The 16,766-nt window shown below is 36.7% G+C and overlaps 1 protein-coding gene across 3 annotated transcripts; it reads right to left on the reverse strand.

The window, feature by feature from the left end:
- Window positions 1–1,664: 1,664 nt before the first annotated feature.
- On the reverse strand, window positions 1,665–16,380 carry ARPP19 (cAMP regulated phosphoprotein 19). 3 transcript variants are annotated; one of them, XM_065871175.1, is made up of 4 exons: window positions 16,295–16,380; window positions 15,995–16,049; window positions 6,447–6,569; window positions 1,665–2,586 (listed from the first exon to the last, which is right to left on the reverse strand). In XM_065871175.1, exons 2-4 carry the CDS (start codon window positions 16,037–16,039, stop codon window positions 2,416–2,418), a joined length of 339 nt encoding a protein of 112 aa, XP_065727247.1. In that variant the 5' UTR covers window positions 16,040–16,049; window positions 16,295–16,380; the 3' UTR covers window positions 1,665–2,415. The 3 variants fall into 3 exon arrangements, with proteins under 3 accessions (XP_065727247.1, XP_065727248.1, XP_065727246.1); XM_065871174.1 differs by lacking the exon at window positions 16,295–16,380 and adding an exon at window positions 12,684–12,737 and having other exon boundaries at window positions 2,416–2,586; window positions 15,989–16,039; XM_065871176.1 differs by lacking the exon at window positions 16,295–16,380 and having other exon boundaries at window positions 15,995–16,185.
- Between the last annotated feature and the right edge of the window lie 386 nt (window positions 16,381–16,766).

The following is a 16,766-nucleotide window of genomic DNA, read 5'->3' on the forward strand; positions in this document are numbered from 1 at the left end:
AAGTCCTAAATGACAGAACTTTTCTGATGGAAAATCCTGAGATTTCTATTACTGTGACTATACAGAAGGCAGGTTGGTTTAATGAGGAAATTTACTTTTAATAAAAAGACAATCAACAATGTTTTACTTGGGGCACTTACTCAGTATTTCACAGATCCTCAACAAGTTTTGAGGTAGGTTAATATTAGCATTGTATTTTACAAATGAAAACTCAGGCAGAGATTACATCACTTGTCACAAACCATAGCAGGAGTCCTACCATAATCAGTAACATGGTCTGATCTTTCAGATTAATCTCTGATGTGTGTGTGTGAATTTAATGGTGATAGCTTGCAAATAAGTCATAAAAACAAAACAAAACCACTAGATAGTCTACTTTGGGCTATTTTGTAATTCTTAAATAATCCTACAATGATTATACATACTTTGGAATAACCTACATACTCCTGTTAGAAATCTATTTATATATAACTAATCCTTACAATAACAAATTAACACATTATCGATTTTGTTGTTTTCTGCCTTTTGGGGTGGGTGAAGCACGAAGATAATCACCAAGTTTTCCTCAGAGAGCTAGGCAGCCTTTAAGTGCAGGTACTGTGCTCAAGGCACCACCTATGGTGATTTGGGGTCATAGGAAAGCAGGTATACAAATGGAGCCAAGATCCAGAAAAGATGCCTGGATCCAAAAGAGGGGAAGGCCCTGCACAAGTCAAAGATGAAGAAAAATAAACTGTCATCTCAGGCTACATATCCTCAGCATCATGAGAAGAGCTCCTAAAAGACCAGCAAATTTGTCCCCGTTAAGTCTGTTAATTAAAGTTCTTACTAACTAGATAAACCATAAGTATTGTATTTTATTAAAGTGACATCTATAGAAACAAAATATCTAAGTATTTATTATGAATATGTTCCACCTACCATGTAAATTCCTCTAATTGTCACAAGCCTAATTCACCTAGCTCATTATATTACTTAAAATTCAGCACATCCTGACTAGGTTCCTGGGCCAATCTTCTCAAATATTTGTTTCATTATAAATTTCCTTTTATTTAAACAATTGTCAATTCTTAACAATACAGGATTAAGAGTGGTTAATTAACAACTGAGAAATATTATAAGGAAAATATCATCATTGTGTTAGAATATACAGCATCCAATAGAGCAAATTTCAAGAGTAAAGATACAGACACCTATGTTGCTGAAGAGACTGAACGGCACAGCCCAACACAATTTGAGTCAAAGAAGCAAGAAAAAAAGAAGGAAGGGGCCACAGGAGGCAAAGTATTTTATTCTAGTGTCCCCAAAATTGACTGTGGAAGTAAAAAGTTTCTACCTTAAAAAAGTTTATATAAATTACATGAATTGTAATTTTCATAAAAGTCAAAATGAAATGTTCTGCATAGGACAAAAGATATGCCTAAGCAACGTATCATATTTGCACAAGGCCACTGAATGTCATGGATATGAGGAACAAATGAAAAAGCTTAAGTCTATGGCAGACTGAGCAAAGATTTCAGTTTGGTATTCTATAACCCCAAGACTGTAAACTACTCTTACTATGCAGAAGCTCTAATGACACATAGGGTTTTGTGTAGGAACTCTTGTGCTTCTGGTTGGCACATCATCTACTCTTTAATATGTGAAATTAATACAGACAGTTGTGAGAGGTTGTGCAAAACTACTGTATTTACAAAAATGGCACAAAAGTGAATTCAACAGTCAATGCACATGCACACTTCATTCACATCTTCAACGACAAAAGGTATTCTAACACTACAGAACTGAATAAGAATACTCTTCGACAGCAGCTGTTACGCACTAGAGTCACATAAGTTACACCGGAATGGGCAAATATTGCCCAGGTAAAATTCTATTGTTAAAGCTGAAACAGATTTAAGGCCATTCAAGTTCAAGCACAGGATACAAATCTTTTGAAGCCCCATCTATTTATGTTTGAAATATGTGACCTTTCTTCTAACTTGTAGTCTTAAACTTCTGTTTTACAAAATTCAAAAGGAAAATACAGAAGAAATCAATACAATAAAGGTTACATTAAATAAGAGTAACATACAAAGCTATAATTAAGATGAATTAAAGAAAGCCAAAACATTAAAATTGTAAAACTTGCTTGTTACTTGTTGGAACCAGTCCTACACTAGGAGTTAGGTAATATATACAATTATTTTCAAGTAGATTACTTTACATTGCTCTAACATGTTCTTTTCATCAGTGCACTGTTAAACTAATCAAAACTCTATACACATGTATATTCCCTTACACACACACTACCACTACCTGCAAAGCCATAACTCTCAAACGACTTAGTGAGTGAAAGGAAATAAAAAGTGGAGAAGTAACATATTAAGGAGAAATAATGGGAATTAGAAGATTCATGCAGTTCAGCTCTTTTAATCAGCCAGCCAGCTTGCTAGCAACAAGAGATGGTTTCCGTTGAGGAAGGTCCTGTGGAGTGGGAATGTGGTCACCAGTGACGTCTGTCTTATCCGGAGCTGCAGTAGGAAGTTGCTTGTTCTTCATTTTTGCTTTAGCCATGTTGTAATCCCCAGAATCAAAATATTTTTGCTACAAGAAAAAAAAAATTCAGACTAGAGTTTAAAAAGCTTTCATATGCAATTACACTGGTTTAAGATATAGATGTGACCCTGTACTGTCAAAATAAAATAAACCTAAAAGTTTTTAAACAAAAACATCAACTACACGAAATAGCTATGACTCCACAGTGAGTTCTATCACAAGTCAACAGCTGAGAAGTCAGGCAAGAACCCTTTCTTCAGGCTTACATATATCATTCTAGTTCCAGTATGGAACCCTCAATATTGACATCAACTTCCATATCAATCTATCTGGGAGCTAAGAGCCCTGGACTTAAAGAGTGGGACACAAGCCTTTCACTTACTAATGGAAAAACCAGCATGAATTTCTCATTTAAATGATTTTGAAAATAAAAACACACAATCCACCAACTTGCATTTGGGATGTCACCCACCTCCAATCAAGCTTACAATTATTAAAACTATTATTTATAGTTGCTGGTACTCTGTCATCTAAGATGAACTGTTCTGTAAGGATTTAAACCATTTATTTGAATTAGAGCAGTTCACTAACATAAAAATTAAGGTTAAAATATAAATGCTTAGGGTAATAAAAGAAATGAACTCATTCGAAATTAATTATCACTTAAAACACACAACCCTATCCTATACCACCATTTTTCACCTAAGACACTAAGTACAACAATCGCTCTTATTAATTGGAGATGGATGCGGTAACAACCACACCATTTATCACTGAAATAGAAATTGTGGAGCTAAAGATCAACCTTAATATAGATAACCTACATGAGTTAGTCTGTTCCGAGGTAAAACAGATGAATTTGCCTGGGTTATGACTTTCACCTATCATGTTTAGCCTACCTTTACTGAGTGCCTGCAATACTACACGAAGCACTGTGTGAATCATGAAGAGAGATATAAAGATGGACAACAGCCAAGTAAATCCACTGTTACAGTTTTAAATACATGAGGTGCTATGGTTACTCAAAGGAGGGGAACCTAACCTTTGCCTATAGCATAGACAAGAATCCAGATACGAGATGAAGGCTTGGACAAAGGATGAAGGGGAGGAAATATAAATATTCTCTTTGAGACTTCAGGGGTAACTCAAGTAGTAAATCAAGGAGCTAGGAACTCACAGCTTAGTTTAAGATTGCTGAATGGCCTGAAAAAAAGGTCTCACTGGCTGCCTCCCTCCAGTGACTATTCTTTTATAAGCATCTGGCCTTAGGCCAGAGTCTAAAGTTAGAAATTGCTTTTCATGTGTCACTACACATAGAGTAGGAAACTTGGACCAGGCCTTTCTAAGACTTACTGCAGCTTCATTTCTGCATGTTTTAAAATAAGTGTAGTGGAAAAAAAAACCTCAGAACTTCTGATGTACTATATTATATTAGAGAGCTACTTCTGAAGTTTAGTAGCCTCTAAAAGAGAAAGTAGACTGCCAAATTTCTTAGAGTCAAAAGCACAAAATGAGAACTTTAACACATAGTGCAAATTCGAGGCAGAGTTTCCCCAATGTAATAAAGTCTGTTTCTAATGTTACCTATTTTATAGTAAACAAAGGTTCATCACAAGGGGATCACACTTATCTGTAGATTAGGCTACTTTGCTTGAGGAAAAGGAATTAAATTTATTTAGTGTGGTGAGAGAAAAACTAAACTCAATGCTTAATAATTATAACTGCTCTAGGTAGAGGAATGAACTAGATCAATGTTTCTCATATTGGAAAAGATACAGTTCAAGAAGGCAATATTACTTGTCTTTAACAATTTTTAAATTTTGTATAAGTGAAAAATTTAAAAATTAACATATTCTGTACCATCTAGATGACACTCTTATAAGAGCCTTTTCCCACTTCAATTTAAGGGCCACACTTACATCCATATTTATAATTGCATTGACACTAATGGATCACCAAAGTGACAACAGTTAATTTTAAGGTCATGTTTCTTAAAACTGGACCCTCAGTTTTCTTGGGACTTCACAAACTCCACAAATATGAAAAAACATGGGCCAGACTGCTGCTTGATATCCCTCACACGTCATATTGTTAAAAGCCTAAAAATAGGTATCCGAATAAATAACATTGACAAGTACAATAAAACAGAAAGGGACCTAAAATACATGTTATCTAACCAACCCTCTCAAATGAACAAGAAACTGTTTAAAGATACTATGATAACTTGTCAGTTTGCTATTACGACAGAGGAAAACTAAAACCCTGTGATCCAGACATTTTTTTAAAAAACTCTTTTAACATAGTAAGAAATTATATAGTTGAATATAACATTTCATTTCCCTAATATAAAAGTGCTTATTCACTGATATTTTGGTAAAATACAGAATCATTCAAGAGCTCCCATCTCAAATTCTATATAAATTTCTTGATTCAAGTGGCATTTTCTTATTGACAACTATTTACATCTATAACACCAACGCCAAGATACAACGTATATAAATTCTAACTTGAAGATACTTAAAGTCATAAATCGTTGAAGCTAGAAAAATGACAAAGTCAACAGCCCAAATGTTGGAGGAAAGGCTGTTAGCATAAGCTATACTGAAGATTAGCAAAGGAAAAAAAGTTTCCTAAACACTAATAGTCAAATCCCAAATCCAAATAATAATAATCAAAGAAAATTACATAATTTCATACTAAAACCACATCTGATGGGATGATTTCAAACTGAGACTTGGTACAGATACGTTTTACACAGAATACAGAACATGTTTCTCAATGCTGCTTTTTTCTATTTATCCTGTATATTATGGTCTTTGCTTTTTAAATGACCACATAATGCTCTACTTTGTTGACTTATCACAATTTATTTACTATATCTCTGCTGTTGAATAATGATGCTGCTTTTTATTATAGTTAAAGCTACAAAGAAATAATTGTTCTAATTCATACTCCATTGATTTCTATCCTGGATAAACACTTTTTTGTGTTTCATAACAATATTTCCTCGGCTAAAATCCTTTATCTAGGGCACCTTAATGTTTTCCTTGTGTATTTGAAAAACCATTTTATGTATTACAAATATCAACTAACATTTTTATAATAATTTCCCCACCATATTACTTTTCATGGAACAAGGATTTTATTTTTATGTTTTGGTATAATACTTCTTTGTCATTCTATTATTTCAAAGCTGTGAATGTCATTCTTTCATGCTACATAAAAACACCATTCTATATTTTGCCACTTTTAAAAGTAATCTGTTAAGCTAAAATTAATGTTAAAATATTCTTTTGGTAGAAAGACAATTAGTGTATGACATCACTTATATGTGGAATCTAAAATCATCAAACTCATAGAAAACAGAGTAGAACAGTGGTTGCCAGGGGCTGAGTGGTGGGGGAAATGGGGAGATGCTGGTGAATGGGTGCAAACTTTCAATTATAAGATAAGTAAGTTCCAGGGATCTAATAAATGGACAATATGGTGTTAACTACAGTTAACAATATTGGACTGTATATTTGGAAGTTGCTATGAGTCAAGCTTTAACGTTCTCACCATAACAAGAAGAAAATGGTAATTATGTGAGGTAAAAGATGTGTTAGCTAACCTTATTATGGTAAGCATTTAGCAATATGTACATGTATCAAATCATCACACTGTACACCTTAAAGTTACATAATATTTTACATCAGTTATAACTCAATAAAGCTGAAAAAATATTCCCTTGCAATTTGGTTTATTTGAGAAAATAATCCACATATAACTATAGCCAACATATATACTTATCAATGCACACACATCTGGTGGTAAAGAGCTATATACACAGACACCCATTTCACAATCTCTTTCGGCACAATGAGTTCACAGGACTTAAAACACATGAAGATTTACACATGAGAACTTACCCCTTTCTGCAATCGTTTCCTTAAAAAATCTGAACCTCCAGGCTTTTGTCCCAGATGAGGATACCTGGCTTTTAATTTTGCTTCTTCAGCCTTCTCTGGACTAGTCACTTTGTCTTCCATTTCCTGAAATAATTTTAAATAAATTACTTGTCTATTACAATTCAGTTATTTTAGATAAGTCCACCTTTTAAATATCTGGATTCTGGTTTTAGTTGTCAAATACCAAATAATGCAGCAACAGACTAAGAAATCAAGCACAGAGGCTTTTAAAACATCTCTGTCTTGTTTTTCAAATGATCCATGTGACAGCTCTATTATAGCTGTGATGCATGTATAACACCCCACACACTGGATAAAAATATCAAGATAGCTCAGCTCTGAAGTCTTGCTTGCCATTACTTTCCAGTCATGTATAATACATTTATAGTTAGTCACCTTCTATGGAACTCATCAGCTCTTTGCCCATATTTAGAGAACCATCTTAATACTGTTAAAATAAAAAAGAGCTTTTTGACCTCCTGTTTATTCAAGATCATATTTAATTGAAAGCTCTGAGAATCTTTAATAGAAATTAACAGCAGCTTACTTACCATCATATTTTCCTCGGATAATGCAGAAGACCTTGTTATTTTTAAAGGAGAGAAACATCATCTCTGTCAATCTTTACATCTGTATATTTTATTGCCTAATTTCTATCCATATTTAATGGAAAACAGTTTTCATGCCAAAGATCCCATCTTTAATGCATCAAAAATATGTTTTCTGACCAAGGACTATCAATATCTTAAGCCTATTCACTTTTAACACCAGTCTTGATATAGCTTACTTTCTTCCATATATATATATATATATATATATATATATATATAGGCTGTGCCACACAGCACGTGGGATCTTAGTTCCCGAACCAGGGATGGAACCTGTGCCCCCTGCAGTGGAAGCGGGGAGTCTTAACCACTGGACTGCAGGGAAGTCCCCAAGAGTAATATTTTATAGGGAAGCAGTGTTTACCACTTCATGGCAAGTAGTGCAGAAGAAAGAATGAATCAAGAGAAATACAGCTGCCTTGATAGGGGAGGCTGGGCAATGGCAAGGCATACTTTTTAGCTAATGGACTCACTTCTGCACACCAGCTCAGCAAAATTACACACCTCTGCATATCTTGATTCTTCCAGGTTATTTATGAATAGTCAAAAAGCAGAAATGTTATCCATAAATGCCAAGCCTACTGTTCTTACACAGCAGCAAGTAATCATTTATTAATCTAGGAACTCAAGAAAACTTCATATAATTTTTGCATATATCTTCCGCAAAAGTATTTTCATACATGTTTTATAATCAACTTTATTCACCCTATAGATTGTCAATATTTTTTTCCATCTTCAAAAGCTTCCTCATGCGTTGTTACCTTTTCTCATTTTCAGTCGTAGAGGATTTTGAGAAAAAAGCTGCTGCTGCTGTCAAATATACCCTTTCTATGGGGCTTCTTTTATGTGTATGCTTCCTTCTGCTTCAAGTGTTCTACTCTCTTCTTATGCTGCAGTTTCATGCGTCTACATATTTTGATTTTCATTCTTTTTACAGTGGTTGCATCATTCACTCGATGTACAAAAAATTCAACTATGTGTGCCCAGCCAGAGATAGAGACTCTAAATAGTATCGGTGATTCTGCCAGTCATTCCATTCAAAAAGGGTAGCTCAAGTGTGAGGTTTATGACGCAACCCTGCATTCCCAGGAGAGTCTCAATCCCAGAGTATGTCTCTTTCAGAGTGTAAGTGTATCAACATGCTGTTTATCATTCCAGTGTTTAAAAACTCGGCCCCTGTAACAGGAGTCAACTACCTCAGCTGGCAATCAACTGAAGAACCAACTCGGCCATCTGTTCAAACGCTAGACAAAAAAGTGACTACCACTTGACCTACTGAGAATTGATGGGGCAGTCTCTAATGTGATCATGACTTCACTGGGTTTTTCAAGGGTGATTTCAGTTATATGTGATTTTTTGCCTTACTAACTTTAGAACCTAACCCCTATACAAGATATGACTACATTGTATTAATCAGATAAGCTGGAGAAATAATATAAATTTAAGGTTCCCAGTTTAGTATAAGAGAGTGCGCTGGGTCACCACAGAGGCTTCACTTCGCTACTACAGCCCCAGGGTATCCATAGTGGTTAATTTATAAGTGGACTTGGGAGGGACCTACTCTTGGGTTCCACTATACAATTGTTTTTTAAATTGGCTGACGTTAAATTTGGACACTGGTTGAAAAGGACTCCAACCCAATTATAGCCTTTCAGTCCCAGCACCTTCAAATTAAAGGGTGTTAACAGAGTCCTACATTTCCACTAAAACCATCCAGCTTTCTTAGGCTTGGGAAATGAGAGCACTCTACTTCTTTGATTTGAATTATCAGTTCTCTGTATCTAAGAAAGATTCCTTAAAATTTCTAGTATGGGGTAGCAACTTTCCCTAATTTCCAGCGTTTCTGGAGATTTCCCCATTTTATATATGAGGGGAAAAAAGTTGTGCACAATATGCCATCTTATCTGGCACTCCCCTATTTTCTTAATAAGGAACACATTTATGTATATATTTACATATAATATTGAATTAAATGAAACAGTTTAATTAAATTGAAACAGTTTACTATCGAAAAATATTTTGGGCAAAACAGCACCTACAGCTGAAAATATTATTTAGATTTACAATAAATTTGTAATACGTCCTAGAAAAACAAACCAATTCTTGGACTTCCTGGCCAAATACATAGCACAATGGCAAGTCCCTGCTAGGTGTAACTTGGCAGTTGGATTCAGGATTTCAGCTACATTTAACACCAAAAGGGTGGAAAATATGACCTAAGCTACATTTTTTAAATGTAGTCAGTACCATCAAGACACATACAATACTTTTAATGGATCATACAGAAACATTCTTAAACCTTCTGCAAATGTATACAGTTCTAGGGCTTATTGATAAGCAAGTTCAAATGCCTGGATGTTCACCAATGATCTGACGCAGGTACAGTTTGCTTGTGGAGTATTAATAACATGTCAGGTGGTGGACTGTGTCCATGGGCATTCAGCCCACACTCAGCCTTCTCTAAACACTCCCCTGAATCACTACAGTTAGAATAAGCCTGAAAGCACATTTCTCAGACTGAATTCCTATAAGGTTCTGCCAATGGTACCTACAACAAATTAAAAGGCATGGGAAAAAGAATCCATTTTATTCCTGGTGATGCCACACAATGTGCAGACAGCAGTAGCTCCTGTGTGTTCCTGCAGAAGGGCATCAAGCTCATGATTAGGGTCTATTGTAGCAGCTACGTGAGATGGGGCAGAGGATGCTGGGCTCAGAATAGTGCTCACTCTTGCAGGGTCAAAGGTTTTTTTGCAATCCCTCACCTCTGGAAACATCATCTTCCCCTTTCTGCTACTCTATCCTTTCAAATAATTTGTAACCTAACCCCCTAAATCATATCCCTTTCTGTCTGAAATACCCAAATTGATTTCTATTCTCCAGAGCAGGACATTAACTGACAAAATCAGGTAAAATAAGCAATTTACTGAAATAGTTCCTAGAAAGTATTTGTGTAATTTAAAAGAAAGGAGATAATATGTATAGCAGTATGTATATATGTAAACTGCCAATTAAAATTAAAGGAATAAACTGTTGTATAACTTTTGCTAGAACTATTACAAATAAAAAGAGATCACCAGGATGGTCCTAGCAGGATTTTGGGTGACTGGGGTGGACACAGGGCTAAGAGGGAGAAGTGACCTGAGAGTCTACTCCAGATGCCTGACTTTGGAGTTTGAAGAGGTCTTATGTTGTGAGAACTTCATTTCACAGTGATTTAAAATAAAAAGCTGCAATAGAAATTTGTTTTTAAAAAGGCAATTTATCCCTACAGTCACGTTAAAAAATGCAAAGAAGCACACAAAATCTGGTGTGATTGCATGTTTCTGGACATCCTTCAAAGGAATTTCTGAACATTTATTCCAGCTAGAATGAAAATACATCCCTCAAAAGGTCTGAGATAAAGAAGGAAAAAGCAAACAAGAAATTGGTATGTATGTATGTATACTGAACAGGTCACTTTTCTAATTTTTTCCCCAGCTTTACTGAAATATAATTGACACAGTCACTTTCCTAATTTTAATGTCTTAATATGTGAGGTTAAAAAAGGACAGAACAAAAATATACAACAGTTTTTTAAAGTTTTAAGTGTTCTATGTTTCTGTCTCATTTACAAAAAGATTTATGATATTAATTTTACACTTTGCTTAGTTGAAGAGGCTTGATAAAATTTCAGGGGGAATCAATTTAGTAACAAAATAAAGTATATAACTTCCAAACTAATAGTGGGGGTAAAATGGAAGAAGAAAATCAGTCAATTGAAAAAAAAAAAGGGGGGGGCGGAGGAGGGAGTGAGGAGGACAAGAAATGGAAAAAAAAAAGACCAAAAAGCTTTATTAGGAATACAGAAGATCTAATGTTTATGCCTCTAATAAGAAAGCCTCAAAATAAATAAATCAACAAAATTATAGGGAGCAACTGATAGGTCTATCAGCATAGGAGAGTTCAACAGACCTTCCTCATATTGGTATGTGAAAAAGACAAAGTAGTCAACATACTTGATTTTAATTCTGCATCCAACAATTAGGAAATACATATTCTTCTCAAGGACAAATGGAAAAACTGACAAAATATCAGGCCATAAAGCGAGTCTTAACCATTTCCATCCAGGCCACAATCTATGACTGCAATTCAGAAAGTTAAAAGTCAATTATTTCAAACTGTATATATCCCTGCCATTTCGAAATTAAAGTACATTACTAAATAATTCATGGTTAAAAAAGGAATCATAGGAATAAAAAAAATTACTTGGAACTCACTAATAATAAAAATTCTACACATACCAAATTTGTGGGATACAAGTGTCCCTTAAGGGCTTATATTAAAGAAAACTAAAACTCAATGAGCTATGCATCCAACTTGAGAAGTTAGACAAAGAACGGAACCCAAAGAAAACAGGAGAAAATAAAAAGCAGAAATTAATGAAATAAAAAAGAAAGATACAATAAAAAGGATCAACAAAGATGGGAAATGACATGCTTAACCAAGAAGAAAGTATTTTTAAAAATTCAAATCTGGTTTTGAATCTTTACTCTCTAAGAGGCCTTTGTGTTACACAGAAATTTTACTAGTTTTTAGAAATAGATGCTGGAATATGAGTGACTTCATTTAGCTAAGTGGTTTCTATGCTGATAATAGCTTTGGGAGGAGGGGGGAAAAAGCATCATTAGAATTCTGGAACTTTTACTCTAGGCTACAAACTAGGAAAGCAGAAATCCAGGATACTGCAACAGAGATGTATGCTTATGATGTACAAAAAAACAAAAACTTAAAAACAATATTTTAAGTGGTAGTTATTCTCTTGGCAATAACATATGCCCCAAAATAATCTTCGTTGTATACTCTACAATTAGCACAGGGCCTAATATTTATTCACGTTAGGCACTTGCATTTTTGTGAATCATTCTATTGAAATATACTAGCTAAGCTTTCTGTAAGTAGGAGGAGTATAAGGTATAAAAGCATATATATACACATATATATACATACATATATTCAAATAATTAAGGATTATTTTGTAGTCTGTCATGGAATTGATAGTAAGTTTGAATGATTAATACCACTTTTTAGTCTTCAGCAGGGAAGTTACACAACTACATCAGCAAATAAAAATCTGACCTCTCTAAGTAAATTCTCAAGCTGCTCAGCAATATGTTCACTGATGCACTGATTGATGAATAAGATTAATGAAAGCCAACAAATCCTTTGGTATAGTGTCAGGAAGGGATCAATACTGTTATCAACCTCTGTGGAAAATTTCTGTAGTTCTATTAAGTCCTTGCTGCTTGCCCAGTGCCTGGCATTTAATTAGTGTTCAATAAAAGTCTACTGAATGAACAAATACAATGCACTCCAACTGTTTTTTAAAAGTTAAACTTTCTAAACATGTGATAGTTTCACCAACAGCTTATCTTTGGAGTATTTCATGTTTAGTAGACACTATAAGTTCAGGAATAGAAGTTGTTAAGTATTTAAGTCTTGCACAAACAACAGGCAAGCCTAAACACTGTTGCTATCTCAGCAATTTACTATACAACAAATGAAAGAGCTTTTTTTTTGAAAGACATTTTAAAACTTTTCTGAGGTTTACTTCTAGATTGTTAAGAATCAATGGTTGCACAACAAACCAGAGGAGCAGGTTGTGCTCCCAACTGAATATATCTTAAGCCTTTTGGTTACCAAAAGTACTGTCAAAACAGTCCCAGAAAAGGCCAATATTAACCACGATTTTTTAAAAACTGGGAAAATGGGACAGCAATTTATATCCACTCTTTACTGATGACATAATGAAGTAATTTAAACAGTAGTTCTCTTCCTCTTCCACCAGTCACAAAAGCACCAAGCATACCTTTTAAACTGACAAAGATATTTAAGTTGAAAGCTCTACTTGAGTTAGCCTTTCCCAAGACACCTTACTAAGTTAATTTGATGAATTTTGTAATAAAATCTCTAGAAAACCTGTTTTCTAGAGAACCTGCTATTAAGATCTTCTCTAAGAAAAAGTTAAAAGCCATATATATGAAAAAATACATATAAACATCCTTCTACTTTCATTCAGATTTCTTAAGTGGGTCTAAGCTAAGGTTTTTTATATTACCATGGTCTATCCCTCTCTTTTTTTAACTGCAGTACTAGTATCGTCATTTGTATTGACATAGTGCTTTGGCAACTGAAAAGTCTGGAGAAAAATTCATTCAACCAACATTTTCAGAACAATGCCAGGCACTATCCTAGGTGCCATGGGAGAAAAGATAAATAAAGGAGAGTCCTGAGTTTAAGATGCTCACAATGAAAACAGAACTATGTGTTTTAAGGCTCCACATGCCCCTTTTCACCCCCAGGATCAGACTGCATGCGTGTCTCAGCTAAGTATTATTCAAAGTGGATGATGGATCCAAGAGGTCTCTGCTAAAATAATGTTTACTTTTCACTTTGGTGATAATCTAAAGAAAAAGATAAGCATATCTTAGGGCATCTGAATTGTCATCTTATATTTAAGCAGTCCTATGGTACTTGGGTGTCTGAGCTTTCATTTACTACTCCATTTGTCCAAATAATGAGAAAACTACAGAGCTGAATTTAAAATGTAAATGATCTACCTAAGACTACAGTTAAATGACCATACAACTAACTCTTAAAAAAGGGAGAACTGAGAATTCAAATGGTCTAAGGGAGTGTTAACTTGCCAAACTCAAAAGCCTCCTGCACTTTAACGATTGCTACCATAGTCTCGATACACTGGAAATTCAGTTTCAGCAAAATACCATGCCACAGTGAATTAATAATTTAGAATCTTTTTGTCTGTATTTAGTTTCAGATTTAGAGTGGTGTAAGAGAGATAAGAGTTTATACTTATTTTTCTGTTTGTAATATTTAATTAGTATCACAATAAAAAATAGTGGCCTATACAGTTTTCTTCTCTTAACAAGGGTTCGCATACTACTCAGGTAGATAGTGACTTGGCTCTTACTCTATGCCAGGCTCATCTCTTTACCTTAGTTTTTCAGAAGCAATAGGCTGACGTACCATAAAACTATAAAGGTATTTTAGCTGAATACTTTGGCTTTAATTCGAAGGTCAATTGGGTACAAAAACAATAATCCAATTTTTTTAGGTCATCTAACTATTCTTCCAGATAGAAGAAACAGGTGATTTGGCTCACAGGAACACAGAAGTGACTCTGCACATTTTCCTCATGTTTAGGGATGGTATCCATGCTACGGGCACTTAACATCTACAGCCAAACCTTAATTCAAGAAGGGACGTTATATTACTAACCTCACACAGCAGCCCTAAAACCAAAGGACCTGAATTAAAATTTTAATGTAGACACAAAAAGAACACATTGAAGACAGCCTTAAACTTGTTAAGAGACATAAATATTAGGCTCTCCCAAGTGAAAGCATTTACAATGCAGAAATCAACACTCCACGCTTTGGCAACATATTAACACATCTCATAAAAGAAAATTACATAGCACATTATTGTGCGTCACAAGTCAAAACTGAGGTTGATTTTAGTGTTTAGGACAGGACAGCACAGACATGGGTTTGCTGTTTTATCTGGGCTCCTAAATCCTAAGCAATAATGAACATCACGATAAATATTTTACAATAAACATTTAATATTACAATTATGACTGTAATCCTCAAATTATATATAGCATATATACTTTTTTTTTTGCCCCAAGTTCGATTTTTAGCAAAGTGTGAAAAATACCCAACATAGTTTACATCGGAATATTCTCGAATAAGGTAGTGACTTGGCCTATTATTTGTTATTGCTGTTTTCTCCAGTTACTTTACAAGTAATATCATAACAGAACCATCCAATTCAGGGAAAGTTAACATGGTAAAGAACACATGGAATGGGTTTAAAACACTAATCAAATTTTCAGCCTGATTAGGAGCATGGTTGTAACCTAAAGCAGAAGCCCTTACAAAATCCAAGTATTAGACCAAATCTTATTTATGACAATGCCCTCTGACTCTTTAAATAATTATGGTTATTTAGAAGCAAGCACTAGCCTAGACAAATATAAAGCCTTTATATCCATAATCTGAATCACACCGATCCGTGGCCTATTTCCCTACATCAACAAGGTATTACAAGTGAGTTTACAAAATGTTCCCATGTTTCCACGAAACACGTGATCAAGTCAGCTGGCAAAAAAAAAAATTTAATTCCAACCTTTCGAGTTTTAGTCAAGCACCATAGGCGAATCCCACTGGCACACATTTCAGAGCACACGTTGCGCCAAAGCGGTAAGTTATCCACCACATTTAAGCTTCACAACAACTGTATCCAGCAAGGACTATTATTCTTATTTTACAGATGAGAAGACTGAAGCTTGAACAGTTAGTTTAGTAACTGACCAAAGTTACACGGCTAACAGTAACTGGACCTGAAATTCCAACCCAGGTCTAAGTCACCGCCCCAACACGAGATACCGCCTTTAGAGTTAAGAACACGCAGACAATACAAGCAGTTGGACAGTTAGTTCTTCGAGGGAAAAATAAAGGTTCATGAGCCAAGTGTAGCCCACGGAAAAACTTAGGCTCCACGCATAAGGACCAAGTCACGGGCTCTTGTGTATAGTTGAGTATTAAGGGAAACCCCGACACACCCAGGCGCTAAAGGAACGTTTCAGCCAGGACGCTGAGAACCTCCAACTCGCACCACGCCGGCGCTAACTACCCGAGCTCCTGAGGGCGGCCGGTTCCGGGGTGTGTGGCCTTGCCAGGTGAGGAGGAGCGGCACACCGGCTCTGCACCGGCGCCGGGCTGGCTCCGGCTGCGCCCCTCCGCCCGCGGTGGGACCAGGCCGCCGCCAGGCCCGGCCCCCGGCAGCGACGGCCCCGGGCCTTGCGGGCTCCCCGGCCCGCTCCACGGGCACACTCACCTTCTGCTCCTCCGCGGAGGCTGCCTCGGGGACTTCCGCGGACATACTGCTCCCTCTGCGGACAAAACGCCGGGAAGAGAAGCAATTACCGGGTGGCCAAGGCCGCCCGCCCGCCGCGCAGCCTCAAGCCCGTCCCGCTCCCCGAGCGCCCGCCCGGGCCGTCTCTGCCCGCAAAAATGGCCGCCGCCTTATGACGACACGCAGCCCCGCCGCGCCCGGCGGGCGCCACCACTACGGCCCGCCGCCGGCCCGCCGGCCCGCCGGCCCGCCGCCCCTTCGGCCCGCCGCGCCCTCACCTACCTTAGCCCGCTTCTCCAGCTCTGCGACGCCCAAGAACTTCCTTCTTTCCTTCAAAGGTCGCGGCTCGCGCCTCACCTCACATCCGTCCGCCGAATGCTTCCTGGGAATTGTAGTTTATGAGTAGAGCCGCCTCTCCCCGCCCTTACCTACCTAGTCTGGTCCCTTCGGTTCCAGGAGCGTTCCTATTTTCACTTCCCCAGGCTCGCCTGGTTCCGCTCTCCTCCTGGCACTCCGCGCTGCGGCCATACATACTTTCTTTTGGGCGCCCCATAGCTCTGTGCTCCACAAGTCTCTGCTTCGCCTTCTTAACCCTATTTTTCACATCTTCAATACTACGTCATCGCCTCGGGCTTTTACTGAGACCCTACTAGGTCAGATCCACCTCTTAAATGCTGTCACATCTCTGCATAGTTCGACAATGCACGCTTTATCATTAGACAGTATTTGTTGTGATTCCTTTATTTATGTCACC

The sequence above is a fragment of the Phocoena phocoena genome, chromosome 2 (genome assembly GCF_963924675.1).
Source record: "Phocoena phocoena chromosome 2, mPhoPho1.1, whole genome shotgun sequence".
Classification (NCBI taxonomy): domain Eukaryota; kingdom Metazoa; phylum Chordata; class Mammalia; order Artiodactyla; family Phocoenidae; genus Phocoena; species Phocoena phocoena.

Bases quoted from the DNA above. Each gene is read 5' to 3' on its own strand.
- ARPP19 (XM_065871174.1), bottom strand. From the start codon at position 16,039: ATGTCCGCGGAAGTCCCCGAGGCAGCCTCCGCGGAGGAGCAGAAGGTG. The intron at 12,738-15,988 runs GTGCCCGTGGAG...TTCAGTTGGGAG, and splicing joins CGGAGGAGCAGAAGGTGAGT to CACAACCTGCTCCTCTGGTT. The intron at 2,587-6,446 runs GTAAGTTCTCAT...TTTTTCTTGTAG, and splicing joins GGAAACGATTGCAGAAAGGG to CAAAAATATTTTGATTCTGG.